Source organism: Salmo trutta, chromosome 18 (genome assembly GCF_901001165.1).
Source record: "Salmo trutta chromosome 18, fSalTru1.1, whole genome shotgun sequence".
Classification (NCBI taxonomy): Eukaryota; Metazoa; Chordata; class Actinopteri; order Salmoniformes; family Salmonidae; genus Salmo; species Salmo trutta.
Window position 1 is genome coordinate 1,390,602 of NC_042974.1, and position 17,514 is coordinate 1,408,115.

Genomic DNA, 17,514 nt, shown 5'->3' on the forward strand with positions numbered 1-17,514 from the left:
TCGTCTTTGATTGGACCATGTGAAGTGTAGTTTCCATCTTTCCCCTTCTATCTATATAGGAGCAGAAGCGACTACTGGAGCTGGGGATCACTGGGCCTGAGGGACATGTGCTGTGTCACCCAGAGGAGGTAGGGACTTCCTGTCTCTGTATAAACAATAGGCTCATTTACATGATCACAATACAGTATCTTGTTAAGAGCCAGTGATACTGTTTGTGCCAGAGTGGTTTGAAACCGGGAGACTAGACATGCCATTGCTTGTTGAAAATACCTTGTGGATGAATTTACCACTCTCCCATTGATGCAATAATGGAAATGAGACTGAATATTGTAATCTCAATCAATCAATCAATCAATCAATCAATTAAATGTATTTTATTAAAGCCCTTTTTACATCAGCTGTAGTCACAAAGTGCTAAAACCCCAAACAGCAAGCAATGTTGATGTAGAAGCACGGTGGCTAGGAAAAACTCTCTAAATAGGCAGGAACCTAGGAAGAAACCTAGAGAGGAACCAGGATCCGAGGAGTGGCCAGTCCTCTTTTACATTTTTTTTAAAATCTTTATTTAACTAGGCAAGTCAGTTAAAAACATATTCTTATTAACAATGACGGCCTCCCAGAAGGCAAAAGGCCTCCTGCGGGGACGGGGGCTGGGATTAAAAATAAATAAATAAAATATAAATATAGGACAAAACACACATCACGACAAGAGGGACAACACAACACTACATAAGAGAGACCTAAGACAACAACATAGCAAGGCAGCAACACATGACAACACAGCATGGTAGCAACACAACATGACAACAACATGGTAGCAACACAGCATGGTAGCAGCACAAAACATGGTACAAATATTATTGGGCACAGACAACAGCACAAAGGGCAAGAAGGTAGAGACAACAATACATCACACAAAGCAGACACAACTGTCAGTAAGTGTGTCCATGATTGAGTCTTTGAATGAAGAGATTGAGATAAAACTGTCCAGTGCTGAGTGTTTGTTGCAGCTCGTTCCATTCGCTGGCTGCAGTGAACTGAAAAGACGAGTGACCTAGAGATGTGTGTGCTTTGGGGACCTTTAACAGAATGTGACTGGCAGAACGGGTGTTGTATGTGGAGGATGAGGGCTGCAGAATATATCTCAGATAGGGGGAGGGAGGCCTAAGAGGGTTTTATAAATAAGCATCAACCAGTGGATCTTGCGACGGGTATACAGAGATGACCAGTTTACAGAGGAGTATAGTGTGCAGTGATGTGTCCTTTAAGGAGCATTGGTGGCAAATCTGATGGCCGAATAGTAAAGAACATCTAGCCGCTCGAGAGCACCCTTACCTGCCGACCTATAAATTATGTCTCTGTAATCTAGCATGAGTAGGATGGTCATCTGAATCAGGGTTAGTTTGGCAGCTGGGGTGAAAGAGGAGCGATTACATAGAGGAAACCAAGTCTAGATTTAACTTTAGCCTGCAGCTTTGATATGTGCTGAGAGAAGGACAGTGTACCGTCTAGCCAGACTCCCAAGTACTTGTATGAGGTGACTACCTCCAGCTCTAAACCCTCAGAGGTAGTAATAACACCTGTGGGGAGAGTGGTATTCTTCTTACCAAATCACATGACCTTTGTTTTGGAGGTGTTCAGAACAAGGTTAAGGGTAGAGAAAGCTTGTTGGACACTAAGAAAGCTTTGTTGTAGAGCATTTAACAGCATAATACTGTATCATCTGCATACAAATGGATGAAATAGCTTTCTACTGCCTGAGCTATGTTGTTGATGTAAATTGAGAAGAGTGTGGGTCCTAGGATTGAGCCTTGGGGTACTCCCTTGGTGACAGGCAGTGGCAGAGACAGCATATTTTCTGACTTTATACACTGCACTCTTTGAGAGGGGTAGTTAGCCAACCAGGCCAAAGACCCCTCAGAGACACCAATTCTCCTTTGCCGGCCCACAAGAATGGAATGGTCTATCGTATCTAAAGCTTTGGCCAAGTCCATAAAAATAGTAGCACAATATTGCTTAGAATCAAGCGCAATGGTGACATCATTGAGGACATTTACAGTTGCAGTGACACATCTATAACCTGAACGGAAAGCAGATTGCATGCCAGAGAGAATACTATAGACATCAAGAAAGCCAGTCAGTTCATTATTAATTTTTTTACCCAACACTTTTGATAAACAGGGCAAAATAGAAATAGGCCTATAACAGTTAGGATCAGCTTGAACTCCCCCTTTAAATAAAGGACAAACCGTGGCTGCCTTCCAAGCAATGGGAACCTCCCCTGAAAGGAGTGATAGGCTTGGTGATGATGGGGCAGCAAACTTAAAGAAGAAAGGGTCTAAACCATCTGACACAGATGTTTTTTTGGGGTCAAGTTTCAGGAGCTCCTTTAGCACCTCGGACTCAGTAACTGCCTACAGGGAGAAACTTTGTTGTCGGGCAGGGGAAAAAGAGGGAGGAGCATCGGGGATAGTCGCATTAGATGGGGTGGGAGATCGGACAAGGAGGCATGGCTGAGTCAAATAGGAATCCTGAAGTGGTGATTAAAGAGCTCAGCCATGTGTTTCTTGTCAGTAACAACCACATCGTCAACATTAAGGGACATGGGAAGCTGTGAGGAGGAGGGTTTATTCTCCAGGTCTTTAACTGTTGTCCAGAACTTCTTGGGGTTAGACCCACAGAGAGAGAACTGCTCCCTAAAGTAACTCATTTTGCCCTTACGGATTGCCTGAGTGCACTTATTTCTCATTTGCCTGAACAATAGCCAGTCAGCCTGAGTATGCGTGTGCTAAGCCTTTCGGATAGAGGTTGACTTTACCATAGACCACCTACTTTAGGAGAGCCAAGGTCATGGTCTGAGCATTTTTATTTGTTGATCTAAAAAAAATCAAACCTTTATTTAACTAGGCAAGTCAGTTAAGAACAAATTCAATGACAGCCTACAATGACAGCCTACCCCGGCCAAACCCAGACGACACTGGGCCAATTGTGTACCGCCCTATGGGACACCCAATCACGGCCAGGAATCAAACCAGGGTGTCTGTAGTGACGCCTTTAGCACTGTGCTGCAGTGCCTTAAACCACTGCGCCACTCGGGAGTGGTAGTGTTACTCAAGTGATTTGTGGTTGTCACTAGTTACCACAGCCATAAAGTCATAAACCTATTTTTATAATTTCTCTTCTCAAAATCTGATTTTAAACCTAAGCCTACACTCTTAGAAAAAAATGTTTTATCTAGAACCTAAAAGGGTTCTACAGCCGTATAACTATTTTTGGTTCCAGGTAGAACCCTTTTCGGTTCCATGTAGAACTCTTTCTACAGAGGGTTTTACATGGAACCCAGAAGAGTTCTACCTGGAACCAAAAAAAGGGTTCTACCTGGAATCAAAAAGTGTTCTCTTATGGACCCTTTTGGTGTGTAACCTGAATCCTAACCTTAACCACACTGCAAACCTTATGCCTAAACCTAACTTAAAATACATTTCAAAATACGATATTGGCAATTTTGACTTTGTGGCTGTTGTAACTAGTGGAAACCGTGATTTGGGGCTGCAGGTAGCCTAGTGGTTAGAGCGTTGGGACAGTAACCGAAAGGTTGCTGTATTGAATCCCCGAGCTGACAAGGTAAAACTTAACTAGGCAGTTAACCCACTGTTCCTAGGCCGTCACTGTAAATAAGAATTTGTTCTTAACTGACTTGCCTAGTTAAATAAAGATAAATGTTGGTCTTCAAACAGAAAGGAGGACCAAGGCACTCTTCATATAATTAATTAAAATGCCTTTGTTAGTATGGCATGTTCAATAGAAACAATGTTTTTAAAAAACCGACGCGTTGAATGTATTGCTTTCTTATTCTTGACACTTTGCCCAGACATATTTAAGGTTAGAACTACCTTTCTAAGTGTTCTGATACTTCTAGTTTGGAGTTACATTTTTATGATAACATAGCTACAGCATTTCCCTTTTTAAGTGTGTATACTATTGCTTACTAGGTGTGTCCAATCAATTTTAACCACTCCCCCTTCTAATTAGGGTTAATTGGAAAAGCTGTTAAACAGAGAACATTGTATTATTTCTTTGTACACCCTGATGAAGGCCATGCAGCCGAAACGCGTCGGTTTTTTAAAAACATTGTTTCTATTGAACATGCCATACTAACAAAGGTATTTTAATTAATTATATGAAGAGTGCCTTGGTCCTCCTTTCTTTTTGAAGACCAACTCAACCCTTTTACCAAAGAGCACCTTCTGTCTACCAACATTTACTATTGTGGACCTTAGTAGCGCTTCCCTTCCTCCTCTTTCTACTAAAGATAAATGTTGGTTGAGGTGTTATAGTAAGGTGTTTAATTTGTGACCACTAGGTGGAGACAGAGGCAGTGTACCGGGCCATCACCATCGCCAAGCAGGCCAACTGTCCTCTCTACATCACCAAGGTGATGAGCAAGTCGGCTGCTGATGTCATTGCCAAGGCCAGGAAGAAGGGTGAGACTGGGTTTAGCGATTCAATAACAACTTTATTTAGAAATCATTTCTGTGTCATACATTCTTTGTTAACTTTGATGGCTAAACACATTTGTTGTTGACCTGGCAAAAAATGTTCCTGAAAAACTGATATTTCTTGTACAAATGCCTCATCTTTTTTCATTGGATGATTTTCAGGTATGGTGGTTTATGGCGAGCCAATCACAGCCAGCCTTGGGACAGACGGATCACACTATTGGAGTAAGAACTGGGCTAAGGCTGCAGCGTTCGTCATGTCCCCGCCCCTCAGCCCAGACCCCAGCACCCCTGACTACCTCAACTCCCTGCTTTCCTGGTGAGAACACATAAGCTGTGTTTACACAGGCTGCCCCATTCTGATCTTTCCTATTTATTGACAAAAGATCTGATTTGATTGGTCAAAAATACAATTTTGTGGCAAAAGATCAGAATTGTGTTGCCTGTGTAAACGCAGCCATAGAGACACAGACACTAGTATGAAGACAGAACATTTCTGAATTATATTTGAATTACTTTGTCTGCATCTAGCACATACTTCAAAGCTCTTACGGACACCGTTGAAAGCTCTCACGGACACCGTTCAACAAAGAAAAAGTGGATTCACCCTAAAACAACCGGAAAACAGATTATTAATAAGTGAATCAGCTTCTGTGGTCTCAGTCATCCCTGATGGTGACTCACTGTGTTGTTCTCTTAGTCATCCCTGATGGTGACTCACTGTGCTGTGGTCTGACTGTCCTGTTGTCTTGGTCCACAGTGGTCTGACTGTCCTGTTGTCTTGGTCCACAGTGGTCTGACTGTCCTGTTGTCTTGGTCCACAGTGGTCTGACTGTCCTGTTGTCTTGGTCCACAGTGGTCTGACTGTCCTGTTGTCTTGGTCCACAGTGGTCTGACTGTCCTGTTGTCTTGGTCCACAGTGGTCTGACTGTCCTGTTGTCTTGGTCCACAGTGGTCTGACTGTCCTGTTGTCTTGGTCCACAGTGGTCTAACTGTCCTGTTTTCTTGGTCCACAGTGGTCTGACTGTCCTGTTGTCTTGGTCCACAGTGGTCTGACTGTCCTGTTCTCTTGGTCCACAGTGGTCTGACTGTCCTGTTGTCTTGGTCCACAGTGGTCTGACTGTCCTGTTCTCTTGGTCCACAGTGGTCTGACTGTCCTGTTCTCTTGGTCCACAGTGGAGACCTTCAGGTGACGGCCAGTGGCCACAGCACCTTCTCGACGGCCCAGAAGGCTGTTGGGAAAGACAACTTCACCCTCATCCCTGAGGGAACTAACGGCATCGAGGAGAGGCTAGCCATCGTCTGGGAGAAGGCTGTGGTATGTTATCTTTTGTTGTTTCGTTTTTTAAAGGTTTATTTTTTGGGGGCGCTGTATGCTTTACAGTGGGAAATAAAGAGTTTTTGCAGTTGGCCTGATTCAAAGCCATGCTGTAGCTCTACATATGATCTGGAGGCAGCAGTTTAGACAGCTAGACCACCGTAGGACACACCTGTTTCTGTTGTTGTTGTTGTTGTTACTTCTTCTTCTCCTTCTTCTTCTTCACTGGTTTTCACAATGATGCGATATGTCTTTAACAGTAACGCCTTTGCATTGTTGTATAAAAGACAGCTCTTTCCTGATCGTGAAGAGGATGTTTTGTTCTGTATTCCCCAGGCGACAGGCAAGATGGATGAGAATGAGTTTGTTGCGGTGACGAGCACCAACGCTGCCAAGCTGTTCAACCTGTATCCTCGTAAAGGAAGGATTGCTGTGGGGTCAGACGCAGACATCGTGATCTGGAACCCCAAGGAGACCAAGACCATCTCAGCCACGACGCACGCACTGGTACACACACACACACACACACACACACACACACACACACACACACACACACACACACACACACACACACACACACACACACTACTCTCTTTCACAGTCAACCTCCAGACATAATTCAGACAATCCTCCAATGTGTCTGTCTGTCTGTCTGTCTGTCTGTCTGTCTGTCTGTCTGTCTGTCTGTCTGTCTGTCTGTCTGTCTGGAAGGAGTTTTGTCTGTCTGTCTGTCTGTCTGTCTGTCAGGAAGGAAGGAGTTTTGTCTGTCTGTCTGTCTGTCAGGAAGGAGTTTTGTCCGTCTGTAAGGGTGTGATAATGATGATATCATGTCTGAGCTGGATGTTCATTATTCTGTCCTTGTGTGTGTTTCCAGACAGTGGAGATAAACATCTTTGAGGGCATGGAGGTGCGGGGAGCCCCGGTGGTGGTGATCAGCCAGGGGAAGATCGTCCTGGAGGGGGGCAAGCTGAACGTCACAGAGGGCTCTGGACGCTTCGTACCCAGGAAAGCTTACCCTGACTACATCTACAAGAGGATCAAAGCACGCAGCAAGGTAAGAGGGGCTAACAACCAGCAGGGTAGGAGAGTAGAGGTGGAGGCTAACCAGGGTCAGAGCTAGGGGTTAACAACCAGCAAGGTAAGAGAAGAAAGATGAAGGCTAACCAGGGTCAGAGCTAGGGGTTAACAACCAGCAGGGTAGGAGAATAGAGGTGGAGGCTAACCGGGGTAAGAGCTAGCGGCTAAGGGCTAGCAGGGTAAGAGAAGAGAGATGATGGCTCTCCAGTATAAGAGCTTGGGGCTAAGGGCTAGCAGGGTAAGAGAGGAGAGGTGATGCTAACCAGGGTAAGAGATAGCGGCTAAGGGCTAGCAGGGTAAGAGAAGAGAGATGATGGCTTACCAGGTCAAGAGCTAGGGGCTAACAACCAACAGGGTAAGAGAAGAGAGGTTATGGCTAACCAGGGTAAGAGCTAGGGGGTAAGGGCTAGCAGGGTAGGAGAAGAGAGGTGATGGCTAATCAGGGTAAGAACTAGGGGCTAAGGGCTAGCAGGGTAAGAGAATAGAGGTGAAGGCTAACCAGGGTAAGCAAGGTAATGCTTGCAGGGTAAAAGCACAGCAGGGTAGGTACTAGCAGCTAATGCTAGCAGGGTAAGAGCACAGCAGGGTAAGAGCTGATGAGAAAATTGATTAGGTGGCCATGATGTAATGTGGACAGGTTGGGAATTGAATGGGCTAATGAGGAGAAAGATGTTCTGTCCAGATAGAGGAGCAGTAGGGGTGTTAAATGTCCTTGTCATTATCGTGTTGCAGATCTCACTTGAAGCAAGAGGGACATTTCATTGTCTTAAAGCTATTGTCACCATTCAGTTGAATAATTTCTCAAAGCCCGCAGCAGAGTAAGAGATAAAATCAGAGAACCAGTGAAGGGTAAGAACTGAGAGCTAAAGAGGAACAAGAACAATCCATTCCTAAATGGCCCTGTCATTGTCCTGTTGCAGAAGTCACCTAAAGCGAGAGGTAAACTTTACAGACAGAGGCCTCTACCACATTAGGTTTTAAAGAAACTGTGCTTTTGAAGTGCACTTGCAGCAATTGTAACGCTAACGGCTAACGGCTAATGGCTAATGGATAACGGCTAACGGCTAATGGCTACGCAGAGTAACAGAGTGTGATAGTATAAAAGTCCATCGCAACTTGTGCTTTGACAAATGTGGCATAACTCTCTTTCTTACCACCCTTTACTTACTGTATATTATACTGTAAATCACTTTTTAACAAGTGACCAAATGTTTTATGGTGAAGGCTACATTGTCCTCTTACAGTTTTTCTCAGTCGCTTTGGTGCATTTTTCACATCATCCCTGACATGTGCAAAATAATAAGTGCATTTCTCAGAACAATTTGTACAAACTGCAATATACAATAGATGTGTTTCTAAAGCTAGTCAGTCACTAAAAATCCTTAGTACATCTCTCAAAAGTAAATATTCATGCCAATGATCATGTCAGTGTCATCAGAATGATAAGTCATTGAGTCGTTGTTCACGAACAAGGTCGTCAAAATGTGTAGGCATGTTGTCAATGGAACTGTGTACTTTGACAGTATTACCTGATGTAAACTTAGGCTACAGTTTGGATGACAGTTACTGTATTGAAAATGCACAAGGCTGCACTTCTATGGCATATATCAATTTCAACAGTACTATTTACATATTACTGTATGTGGGTTATTGATTGAAAGAGACTGGACAACCCAAGGGGCACAAAGGAAAAAAAAACTAAATTAGAACGAAACACAGGAAACCAGCCCTAAGGCACAACTTTGCCCGCAGCACTGTTCTAGTGCCGTCTCTACACATCCAGACGTTCCTGTCTGTCGGCCCACATATTCTCATCCACATCACACCGGATATTTTCCCTTCCAATGCAACGTGGAAAGAATCTTTTGGAATGCCTTATCCATCCTCTGCAGGCGTCTACTGTGATGTCCTCACATGCTGCATCCATTGCAGCCAGCAGGGCCATCTGTGTGTGGCTGACGATCGTACACCTTCCACCTCCATGCTGAAAATAACTCCTCAATTGGGTTAAGGAATGGTGAATAAGGTGGGAGGAATTCTATGAGCATCCTCGGGTGGGTCACAAACCATTGCCTTATGATGTTTGATCGATGGAAACTCACATTTTGATCTAAGAAATGCACCAAAGCGACTGAGAAAAACTGTAATTACATTATCCTTTACATGACATTCTATCCAGATGGCTGATGATCTACATTATCCTTTACATGACATTCTATCCAGATGGCTGATGATCTACATTATCCTTTACATGACATTCTATCCAGATGGCTGATGATCTACATTATCCTTTACATGACATTCTATCCAGATGGCTGATGATCTACATTATCCTTTACATGACATTCTATCCAGATGGCTGATGATCTACATTATCCTTTACATGACATTCTATCCAGATGGCTGATGATCTACATTATCCTTTACATGACATTCTATCCAGATGGCTGATGATCTACATTATCCTTTACATGACATTCTATCCAGATGGCTGATGATCTACATTATCCTTTACATGACATTCTATCCAGATGGCTGATGTTCTGCATTATCCTTTACATGACATTCTATCCAGATGGCTGATGATCTACATTATCCTTTACATGACATTCTATCCAGATGGCTGATGATCTACATTATCCTTTACATGACATTCTATCCAGATGGCTGATGTTCTGCATTATCCTTTACATGACATTTTCTCCAGATGGTTGATGTTCCACATTATCTTTTACATGACATTCTCCTCCCTCTTCAGATGGCTGGTGATTTACATGATCCTTTACCTGACATTCTCCTCCCTCTTCAGATGGCTGATGCCCGTGGCGTCCCCCGAGGGAACTATGATGGACCGGTCCATGATGTCATCAGCATGACTAAGTCAGTGCCGGCCACTCCCTCCAGCAGGGGGCCCCAGTGCCCAGGGAAGGGCCCCCTCGGCCCCACCAGGAACCTGCACCAGTCTGGTTTCACCCTATCCGGTATGGGTAAGCTTTGTCTACTCTTTACTGGGTGTGGATGTTTCTCCTCCCTTTTTTAATTGAACCTTTATTTATACAGGGTTATTCTCATTAAGATCAAATCTCTTTCACTGTCTGGAAGTACCAGACAGGAAACTGCACGTCTCCTTCTGTCTTGATGTCAGGGTTGTATTATTTCATTATTTCTTTGTCCTTCCTTTTCTCTCAGTGTCTCTGTCTATAAGCATCCTAATCTCTCTCTCTCCCTTCTCACTCTCTCTCCCCCCCATCTCCCTCTCTTCCACGCTCTCCGTCTCCCTCCCTCTCCCTCCTTCTCTCTCACTCTGACCATCTCACTCCCATTCCCTTGTTTCAGCCAATCATCTTTCTAATTGGGAGTCTTGTCTATCCTGTCAGTCTTATTACAGTCTAACTTCTAGCTCTGTTTACTGTCTCTGTTGAACCACACAGGACCAATTATAGCCATAGCTACAGTATAGCTGTAGGTACATCTAAGGTCAGGGATTTGGGAAGCTGTACAATGGTTATTTAAATCCTAGTTATACTGCCTTACCCCTATCAGAACCCAAAATGTACTCAATTGTTTGTAACGGATCTTTGTTCTTGTTCTCCGATACAGGAACTCAGATTGACGATCACATCCCACGACGCTCAGCACAGAGGATCGTGGCGCCACCCGGTGGCCGCTCCAATATCACCTCCCTGTCGTGAACCTGGGAGCGCCTTGCTCCTCGCGTCTGCTGTAGGGAGAAAGATAAATCAACTACTGTAGCAACAACCAACTACATCAATCAAAACCAATCTCACCTGGCTTCCAGAACTCAACAGTGAAACCTGAACATGCAGTCTTCTTCTCAGATACAACTGTAAAACAGGATACAGCATAGAAATACATTTACCACTAGTAGTTACCAGTCATTCTATTTCTATGGTAGACACACCAACTGGTAAAACCCACCAACATAGTACTTTAATCTGTTATCCTTTATCAATATTGTGATCAATTCCTCAATCAATTTATCTCATCACCCATCAATAGTCAACTGTCCCTGTCAGATCTCCATAGCATGCACCTTAAACAGTCTCTGTCTCCTCTCTCTCATCTCCTCAGCTTCACTATAGCTTTACTAACATGGTGATAAATGAGTCCTAGATGAAAGTAGTTCTCTTTAGACCACAGAATGCCTCTCAGCTCTCTCTCGTCGTAGTGATGCCTGCTTCTGCTTTCGGCTTCAGTGCTTCTTAGAAACTCTGTAGTTGAGTCCAACATGGAACTCTATTCCCTAGATAGTGCACTAGTGGACAAAAGTAGTGCACTATCTAGGGAATAGTGTTCCATTTTAGACTAACGCGAACTTGTTGTCTCTCTCTGCTGTTATTTAGTCATGGCTGTAGGCTATTTAGGCTTCATCTTACCCTCTCTGCTGTTATATAGTCATGGCTGTAGGCTATTTAGGCTTCATCTTGCCCTCTCTTACTGTTATGCATGACTTTTCCTCTTCATCGTTACTCATTACAAATACAACAAGGAAAAGAAGTGTGTATTACTGTTACTGTGAACAGACTGTAGGGACAGTCCTCCAGTCACACTTGTCTTTCTATTATTATGATGTTTTATCCCAGTGCAGGTGCGCTAACTTTGCTTCCATGGTATATTCAGTCAGTCAGAATAGGAACTTCACCAATCCTTCTAGTCAGTCAGTCAGAATAGGAACTTCACCAATCCTTCTAGTCAGTCAGTCAGAATAGGAACTTCACCAATCCTTCTAGTCAGTCAGTCAGAATAGGAACTTCACCAATCCTTCTAGTCAGTCAGTCAGAATAGGAACTTCACCAATCCTTCTAGTCAGTCAGTCAGTCAGAATAGGAACTTCACCAATCCTTCTAGTCAGTCAGTCAGAATAGGAACTTCACCAATCCTTCTAGTCAGTCAGTCAGAATAGGAACTTCACCAATCCTTCTAGTCAGTCAGAATAGGAACTTCACCAATCCTTCTAGTCAGTCAGTCAGAATAGGAACTTCACCAATCCTTCTATTCAGTCAGTCAGAATAGGAACTTCACCAATCCTTCTAGTCAGTCAGTCAGAATAGGAACTTCACCAATCCTTCTAGTCAGTCAGTCAGAATAGGAACTTCACCAATCCTTCTAGTCAGTCAGTCAGAATAGGAACTTCACCAATCCTTCTAGTCAGTCAGTCAGAATAGGAACTTCACCAATCCTTCTATTCAGTCAGTCAGAATAGGAACTTCACCAATCCTTCTAGTCAGTCAGTCAGAATAGGAACTTCACCAATCCTTCTAGTCAGTCAGTCAGAATAGGAACTTCACCAATCCTTCTAGTCAGTCAGTCAGAATAGGAACTTCACCAATCCTTCTAGTCAGTCAGTCAGAATAGGAACTTCACCAATCCTTCATGTCTATATAGGAGTTACAGGGAAGCCCATATCATATTTATACTGGATCTGTGTTTTTGTCTTTATAGCACAGCCATGTTCCGCTGTCATCGTATGACTTTTATATTTTTGTATACAAAGACGAAACATCTGGTGCTTTGAAACCCTAGCCTGGTTCAGCCAGACTGAATGCCCCACTGACTTGGTGAAACAGAGCATAGCAGTCAGGATTCCAGGCTATTGAACACCCACGTTGTAGCCAAGCTACACAGGGATACGTGGAGCTGTGAACAATGAACAGTGCTTGTAAAAGTCTTTAGCTTTTTAAAACCTGACTCTTATTTGTAATGATTTTATTTCATTTTCTACCATTTCCTTTCTCTTTTGTAGACTTCATGTTTGTACTTTTACATGGTCCGGTTGAGAAAGTGGACATTTTTTTTGTCGCCTAAATAGACCAACAACATTAACGTTGTTCTTGTTCAAGTCTCTTGTTCAACAGTGTTGTACCTCGGTATACTCAGTCAGTCTTTAGAAAGGTTGTTTGCATTTGTTAAGTGGTCATATAAAAAAGGCAAATGAAGTGGTCTATTAAGTCTTTTTCTACTGTTTCTGTGTCCAATGGAAATATGATTTGTGTCCCGAAAGCTAATGTAAGCATGTCCTGAATAAAGTTTGAGGGGAAAAGTGTAATTGGTTTATATTTGTTATTTGTAATGACAATGTCATAACATGTCTTATATACAGTTGAAGTCGGAAGTTTACATACACTTAGGTTGGAGTCATTAAAAGTCGTTTTTCAACCACTCCACAAATTTCTTGTGAACAAACTATAGTTTTGGCAAGTCGGTTAGGACATCTACTATGTGCATGACATAAGTCATTTTTCCAACAATTGTTTACAGACAGATTATTTCACTTATAATTCACTGTATCGCAATTCCAGTGGGTCAGAAGTTTACATACACTAAGTTGACTGTGCCTTTAAACAGTTTGGAAAATTCCAGAAAATTATGTCATGGCTTTAGAAGCTTCTGGGTCTTCCAAATGGACAATGACCCAAAGCATACTTCCAAAGTTGTGGCAAAATGGCTTAAGGACAACAAAGTCAAGGTATTGGAGTGGCCATCACAAAGCCCTGACCTCCATCCTTTAGACAATTTGTGGGCAGAACTGAAAAAGCATGTGCGAGCAAGGAGGCCTACAAACCTGACTCAGTTACACCAGCTCTGTCAGGAGGAATGGGCCAAAATTCACCCAACTTATTGTGGGAAGCTTGTGGAAGGGTACCCGAAACATTTGACCCAAGTTAAACAATTTAAAGGCAATGCTACCAAATACTAATTGAGTGTATGTGAACTTCTGACCCACTGGGAATGTGATGAAAGAAATAAAAGCTGAAAAAACGAATTCTCTCTACTATTATTCTGACATTTCACATTCTTGAAATAAAGTGGGGATCCTAACTGACCTAAGACAGGGAAATTTTTACTAGGATTAAATGTCAGGAATTGTGAAAAACTGAGTTTAAATCTATTTGGCTAAAGTGTAGGTAAACTTCAGACTTCAACTGTAGATCCGATATGACTCTGCACAAATCTCGTCGGTCTGTTACATGTCTCTCTGTTGTTTGTGACATCTCGATTGGTAGATAGTTAACTCATCTGAGTGTGAGTGTCTGTCTGTGTGTGTGTCTGTCTGTGTGTGTGTCTGTGTGCGTGTGACTGTATGTGTACATGTGTGTGTGTGACTGTGTGTGTGTTACTGTGTGCATGCCTGTGTGTGCGTGCCTGTGTGTGTGCGTGTGCGTGTGCATGTGCGTGTGTGTTACTGTGTGTGTGTGTTACTGTGTGCATGCCTGTGTGTGCGTGCCTGTGTGTGTGTGTGCGTGCGTGTGTGTGTGACTGTGTGCATGCCTGTGTGTGTGTGTGTGTGTGTGTGTGTGTGTGTGTGTGTGTGTGTGTGTGTGTGTGTGTGTGTGTGTGTGTGTGTGTGTGTGTGTGTGTGTGTGTGTGTGTGTGTGTGTGTGTGTGTGTGTGTGTGTGTGTGTGTGTGTGTGTGTGTGTGTGTGTGTGTGTAAGGGTAAGAACATGACTGCGTGCCAACGAGCCTCTACTCTGGAGGGCTGGAGGATCCACTTCCCTCTGTAAGGAGTCACGCACACACACACACACACACACACACACACACACACAGACAGACAGACAGAAACAGGTGCCATGTCATCCCAGGATTATAATGTGTTGTGTAACAGCTGGGGTATGGTACATGTGATCTGAAAGGTTACGCTCCCTCACTCTGCTCTGAAAGGTTACGAACGCTCCCTCACTCTGCTCTGAAAGGTTACACACCCTCCCTCACTCTGCTCTGAAAGGTTACACACACTCCCTCACTCTGCTCTGAAAGGTTACACACCCTCCCTCACTCTGCTCTGAAAGGTTACACACCCTCCCTCACTCTGCTCTGAAAGGTTACACACCCTCCCTCACTCTGCTCTGAAAGGTTACACACACTCCCTCACTCTGCTCTGGAAGGTTACACACCCTCCCTCACTCTGCTCTGGAAGGTTACACACCCTCCCTCACTGTGCTCTGGAAGGTTACACACCCTCCATCACTCTGCTCTGGAAGGTTACACACGCTCCCCTTACTCTGCTCTGGAAGGTTACACACCCTCCATCACTCTGCTCTGAAAGGTTACACACCCTCCCTCACTCTGCTCTGGAAGGTTACACACCCTCCCTCACTGTGCTCTGGAAGGTTACACACCCTCCATCACTCTGCTCTGGAAGGTTACACACCCTCCCTCACTCTGCTCTGAAAGGTTACACACCCTCCCTCACTCTGCTCTGTGTCATGACGTTGCCCTCTTTGAGTACAGCGAGCACAGTTGACCCCCTCTCCCTGCACCTCCCCCTGCACCTCCCCCTGCACTTCTTCACCATCTCCCTCTGTCTCCTACACCCAGGCTGCTGTGGTCAGAAGGGGTCGTAAATTCCTAAGAAAATGTCCCACCTCATGGCCACAGTATAAAGAGACAGAGTGGTTTCATGGAGAAACAAAGGATTCTTCCACCTCAAAGAATTAGAGAACCGAACGACATTTATGTTCTGGAGAAGGTATAAACGATCGATGAAGAATCCAGCTACGAACTGGTCCGTTTGGTACAATTTTGTGAAACTCATGAGAGACAATATCGCCATATTACCATAATAATGTTTATATACTAGCCTCAGCTATGAGACTTACATCTAAATGGTTGTATAAAATGAATGAATAAGGATAGAACTGTTTGTGATATTGTGCAATGTGATTTTGGACTGTTAATGAAGGAAACTCCAATTCCCTTTGGAGTCTTAACTAAGTCATCGGCACGCCCCCAGGAACACAGACAGGACCTGGCGTCATGTGACAGCCTTTTCTACGTTCAGTATATAAACCCAGGGTTTCTTTCCCTAGACCAGGCCTCCACTCCATTACGAGTTGGCTAATAGGTTTGACCATGCATCCCTCTACTGAACTTTAACCATACCACGTGGTTAAACTATTAGACTATCGATACAGAATAATAACAAGTCTTTGATATTAATTACTAGTCTGCAGCTAGGAATTCGGTATCATTGAACGCGACAACCGACGGAAACATCTGTCCTTTAACGACATGAACGAATGTCGCTTTGAAAGATCCATTCTAACCGAGAGAGAGAGAGAGAGAGAGAGAGAGAGAGAGAGAGAGAGAGAGAGAGAGAGAGAGAGAGAGAGAGAGAGAGAGAATGACCTTTCCAACAAAGATCCCGACGACACACTGAGCGTAAATATATATATTGATTGCAATTGTTCCCGAATGAGTGAGCGTTCATGTGCAAAGGATTAGCATTTCAATTGTTAATATTTATCAACTCTGTAGTGTCTTCTCAGCTGACCCCACCCCCCTTTTGTCTAACAAGCCGCCATGCCAGTTTAGCCCACTAGGGCACATTCTCCTATCATTTCTTTGTAACCATATCTGTTTGATTATGCATTTCTGTTGAATTATTTAGTTTAGTAAATAAATGATTTTAAGACAATTGATGTATGGATGACTTATAGGGAAGACTGGGTTCGTGCAGATAACCAACAATTTACGACGTTTGGAATGAAACTGCCGAGGTAAACGAATATGTCATTAATCAGAAGACTAATAGATCAGATATTATAATATCTGAAAGTTATATTAGGAAAATTATAACTTTGTAATCTGAATATTTTCCTTGGTGCCCCGACCTCCTAGTTAATTACAGTTAAACGATGAATCAGTTTAATCGCGTAATAATAATTACAGAGAGTTATTTGATAAACATGTCTTCAGTTTTAATGATGCCAAAGACACGACATCTGAAAACCACTGCCACACAACCACAACAGATCCAATTGCTTTATATGTCTTATGTTCGTTCATATGGGCAAGCTATGGACAAGTGAACAGCCTAATGATCACACTGTCAATCAACAAAATAGGTTTTAAAACAGTTGTATGTTTCATTTTAACATTGTTACATTACTTTAGGCCTGCCTAACTACAATCATTTTTTTGTGCAAAAATTCTCCTGAAAGCATGGAACAGGAAAACAAGCAAAACCTTTTATGCAAACAATACAGTGTATATCAAAAGTTACCAACACCTTTTATAATGTACCCTATCATAGAAACCATATAATGCACCACATTGCTACTGTTAAATGAAATTAGTGCAAATCTATGGAGGTCATTCAAGCCCTGCATTCATACACTCTAAAGACTAAAGGTATTTTATAGGGTGCAGGTTTATATTGCTGCACAAGTCAGTAATTATTTATTGAGATTAGAACAAAGAGAGAGAGAGAGAGTCAGTAATTATCTATTGAGATTAGAACACAGAGAAAGAGTCAGTAATTATCTATTGAGATTAGAACACAGAGAAAGAGTCAGTAATTATCTATTGAGATTAGAACACAGAGAGAGGGAGAGAGTCAGTAATGATCTATTGAGATTAGAACAAAGAGAGAGAGAGAGAGAGAGAGAGTCAGTAATTATCTATTGAGATTAGAACAAAGAGAGAGAGAGAGAGAGAGAGAGTCAGTAATTATCTTTTGAGATTAGAACAAAGAGAGAGAGCGAGAGAGAGAGTCAGTAATTATCTATTGAGATTAGAACACACAGAGAGAGAGAGAGTCAGTAATTATCTATTGAGATTAGAACAAAGAGAGAGAGAGAGAGAGTCAGTAA

The 17,514-nt window shown here is 43.0% G+C and overlaps 1 protein-coding gene across 1 annotated transcript in view; it reads left to right on the forward strand.

The window, feature by feature from the left end:
* LOC115152723 (dihydropyrimidinase-related protein 2) overlaps positions 1-11,609 on the forward strand; it is a 31,633-nt gene extending 20,024 nt beyond the window's left edge. The window contains exons 7-14 of the mRNA XM_029697480.1: positions 60-128; positions 4,364-4,484; positions 4,662-4,818; positions 5,676-5,817; positions 6,154-6,324; positions 6,695-6,874; positions 9,707-9,878; positions 10,498-11,609. Coding sequence (XP_029553340.1) covers positions 60-128; positions 4,364-4,484; positions 4,662-4,818; positions 5,676-5,817; positions 6,154-6,324; positions 6,695-6,874; positions 9,707-9,878; positions 10,498-10,589 — 1,104 coding nt within the window. The 3' untranslated portion in view covers positions 10,590-11,609. The remainder of the gene's footprint in view (positions 1-59; positions 129-4,363; positions 4,485-4,661; positions 4,819-5,675; positions 5,818-6,153; positions 6,325-6,694; positions 6,875-9,706; positions 9,879-10,497) is intronic.
* Positions 11,610-17,514: the final 5,905 nt, after the last annotated feature.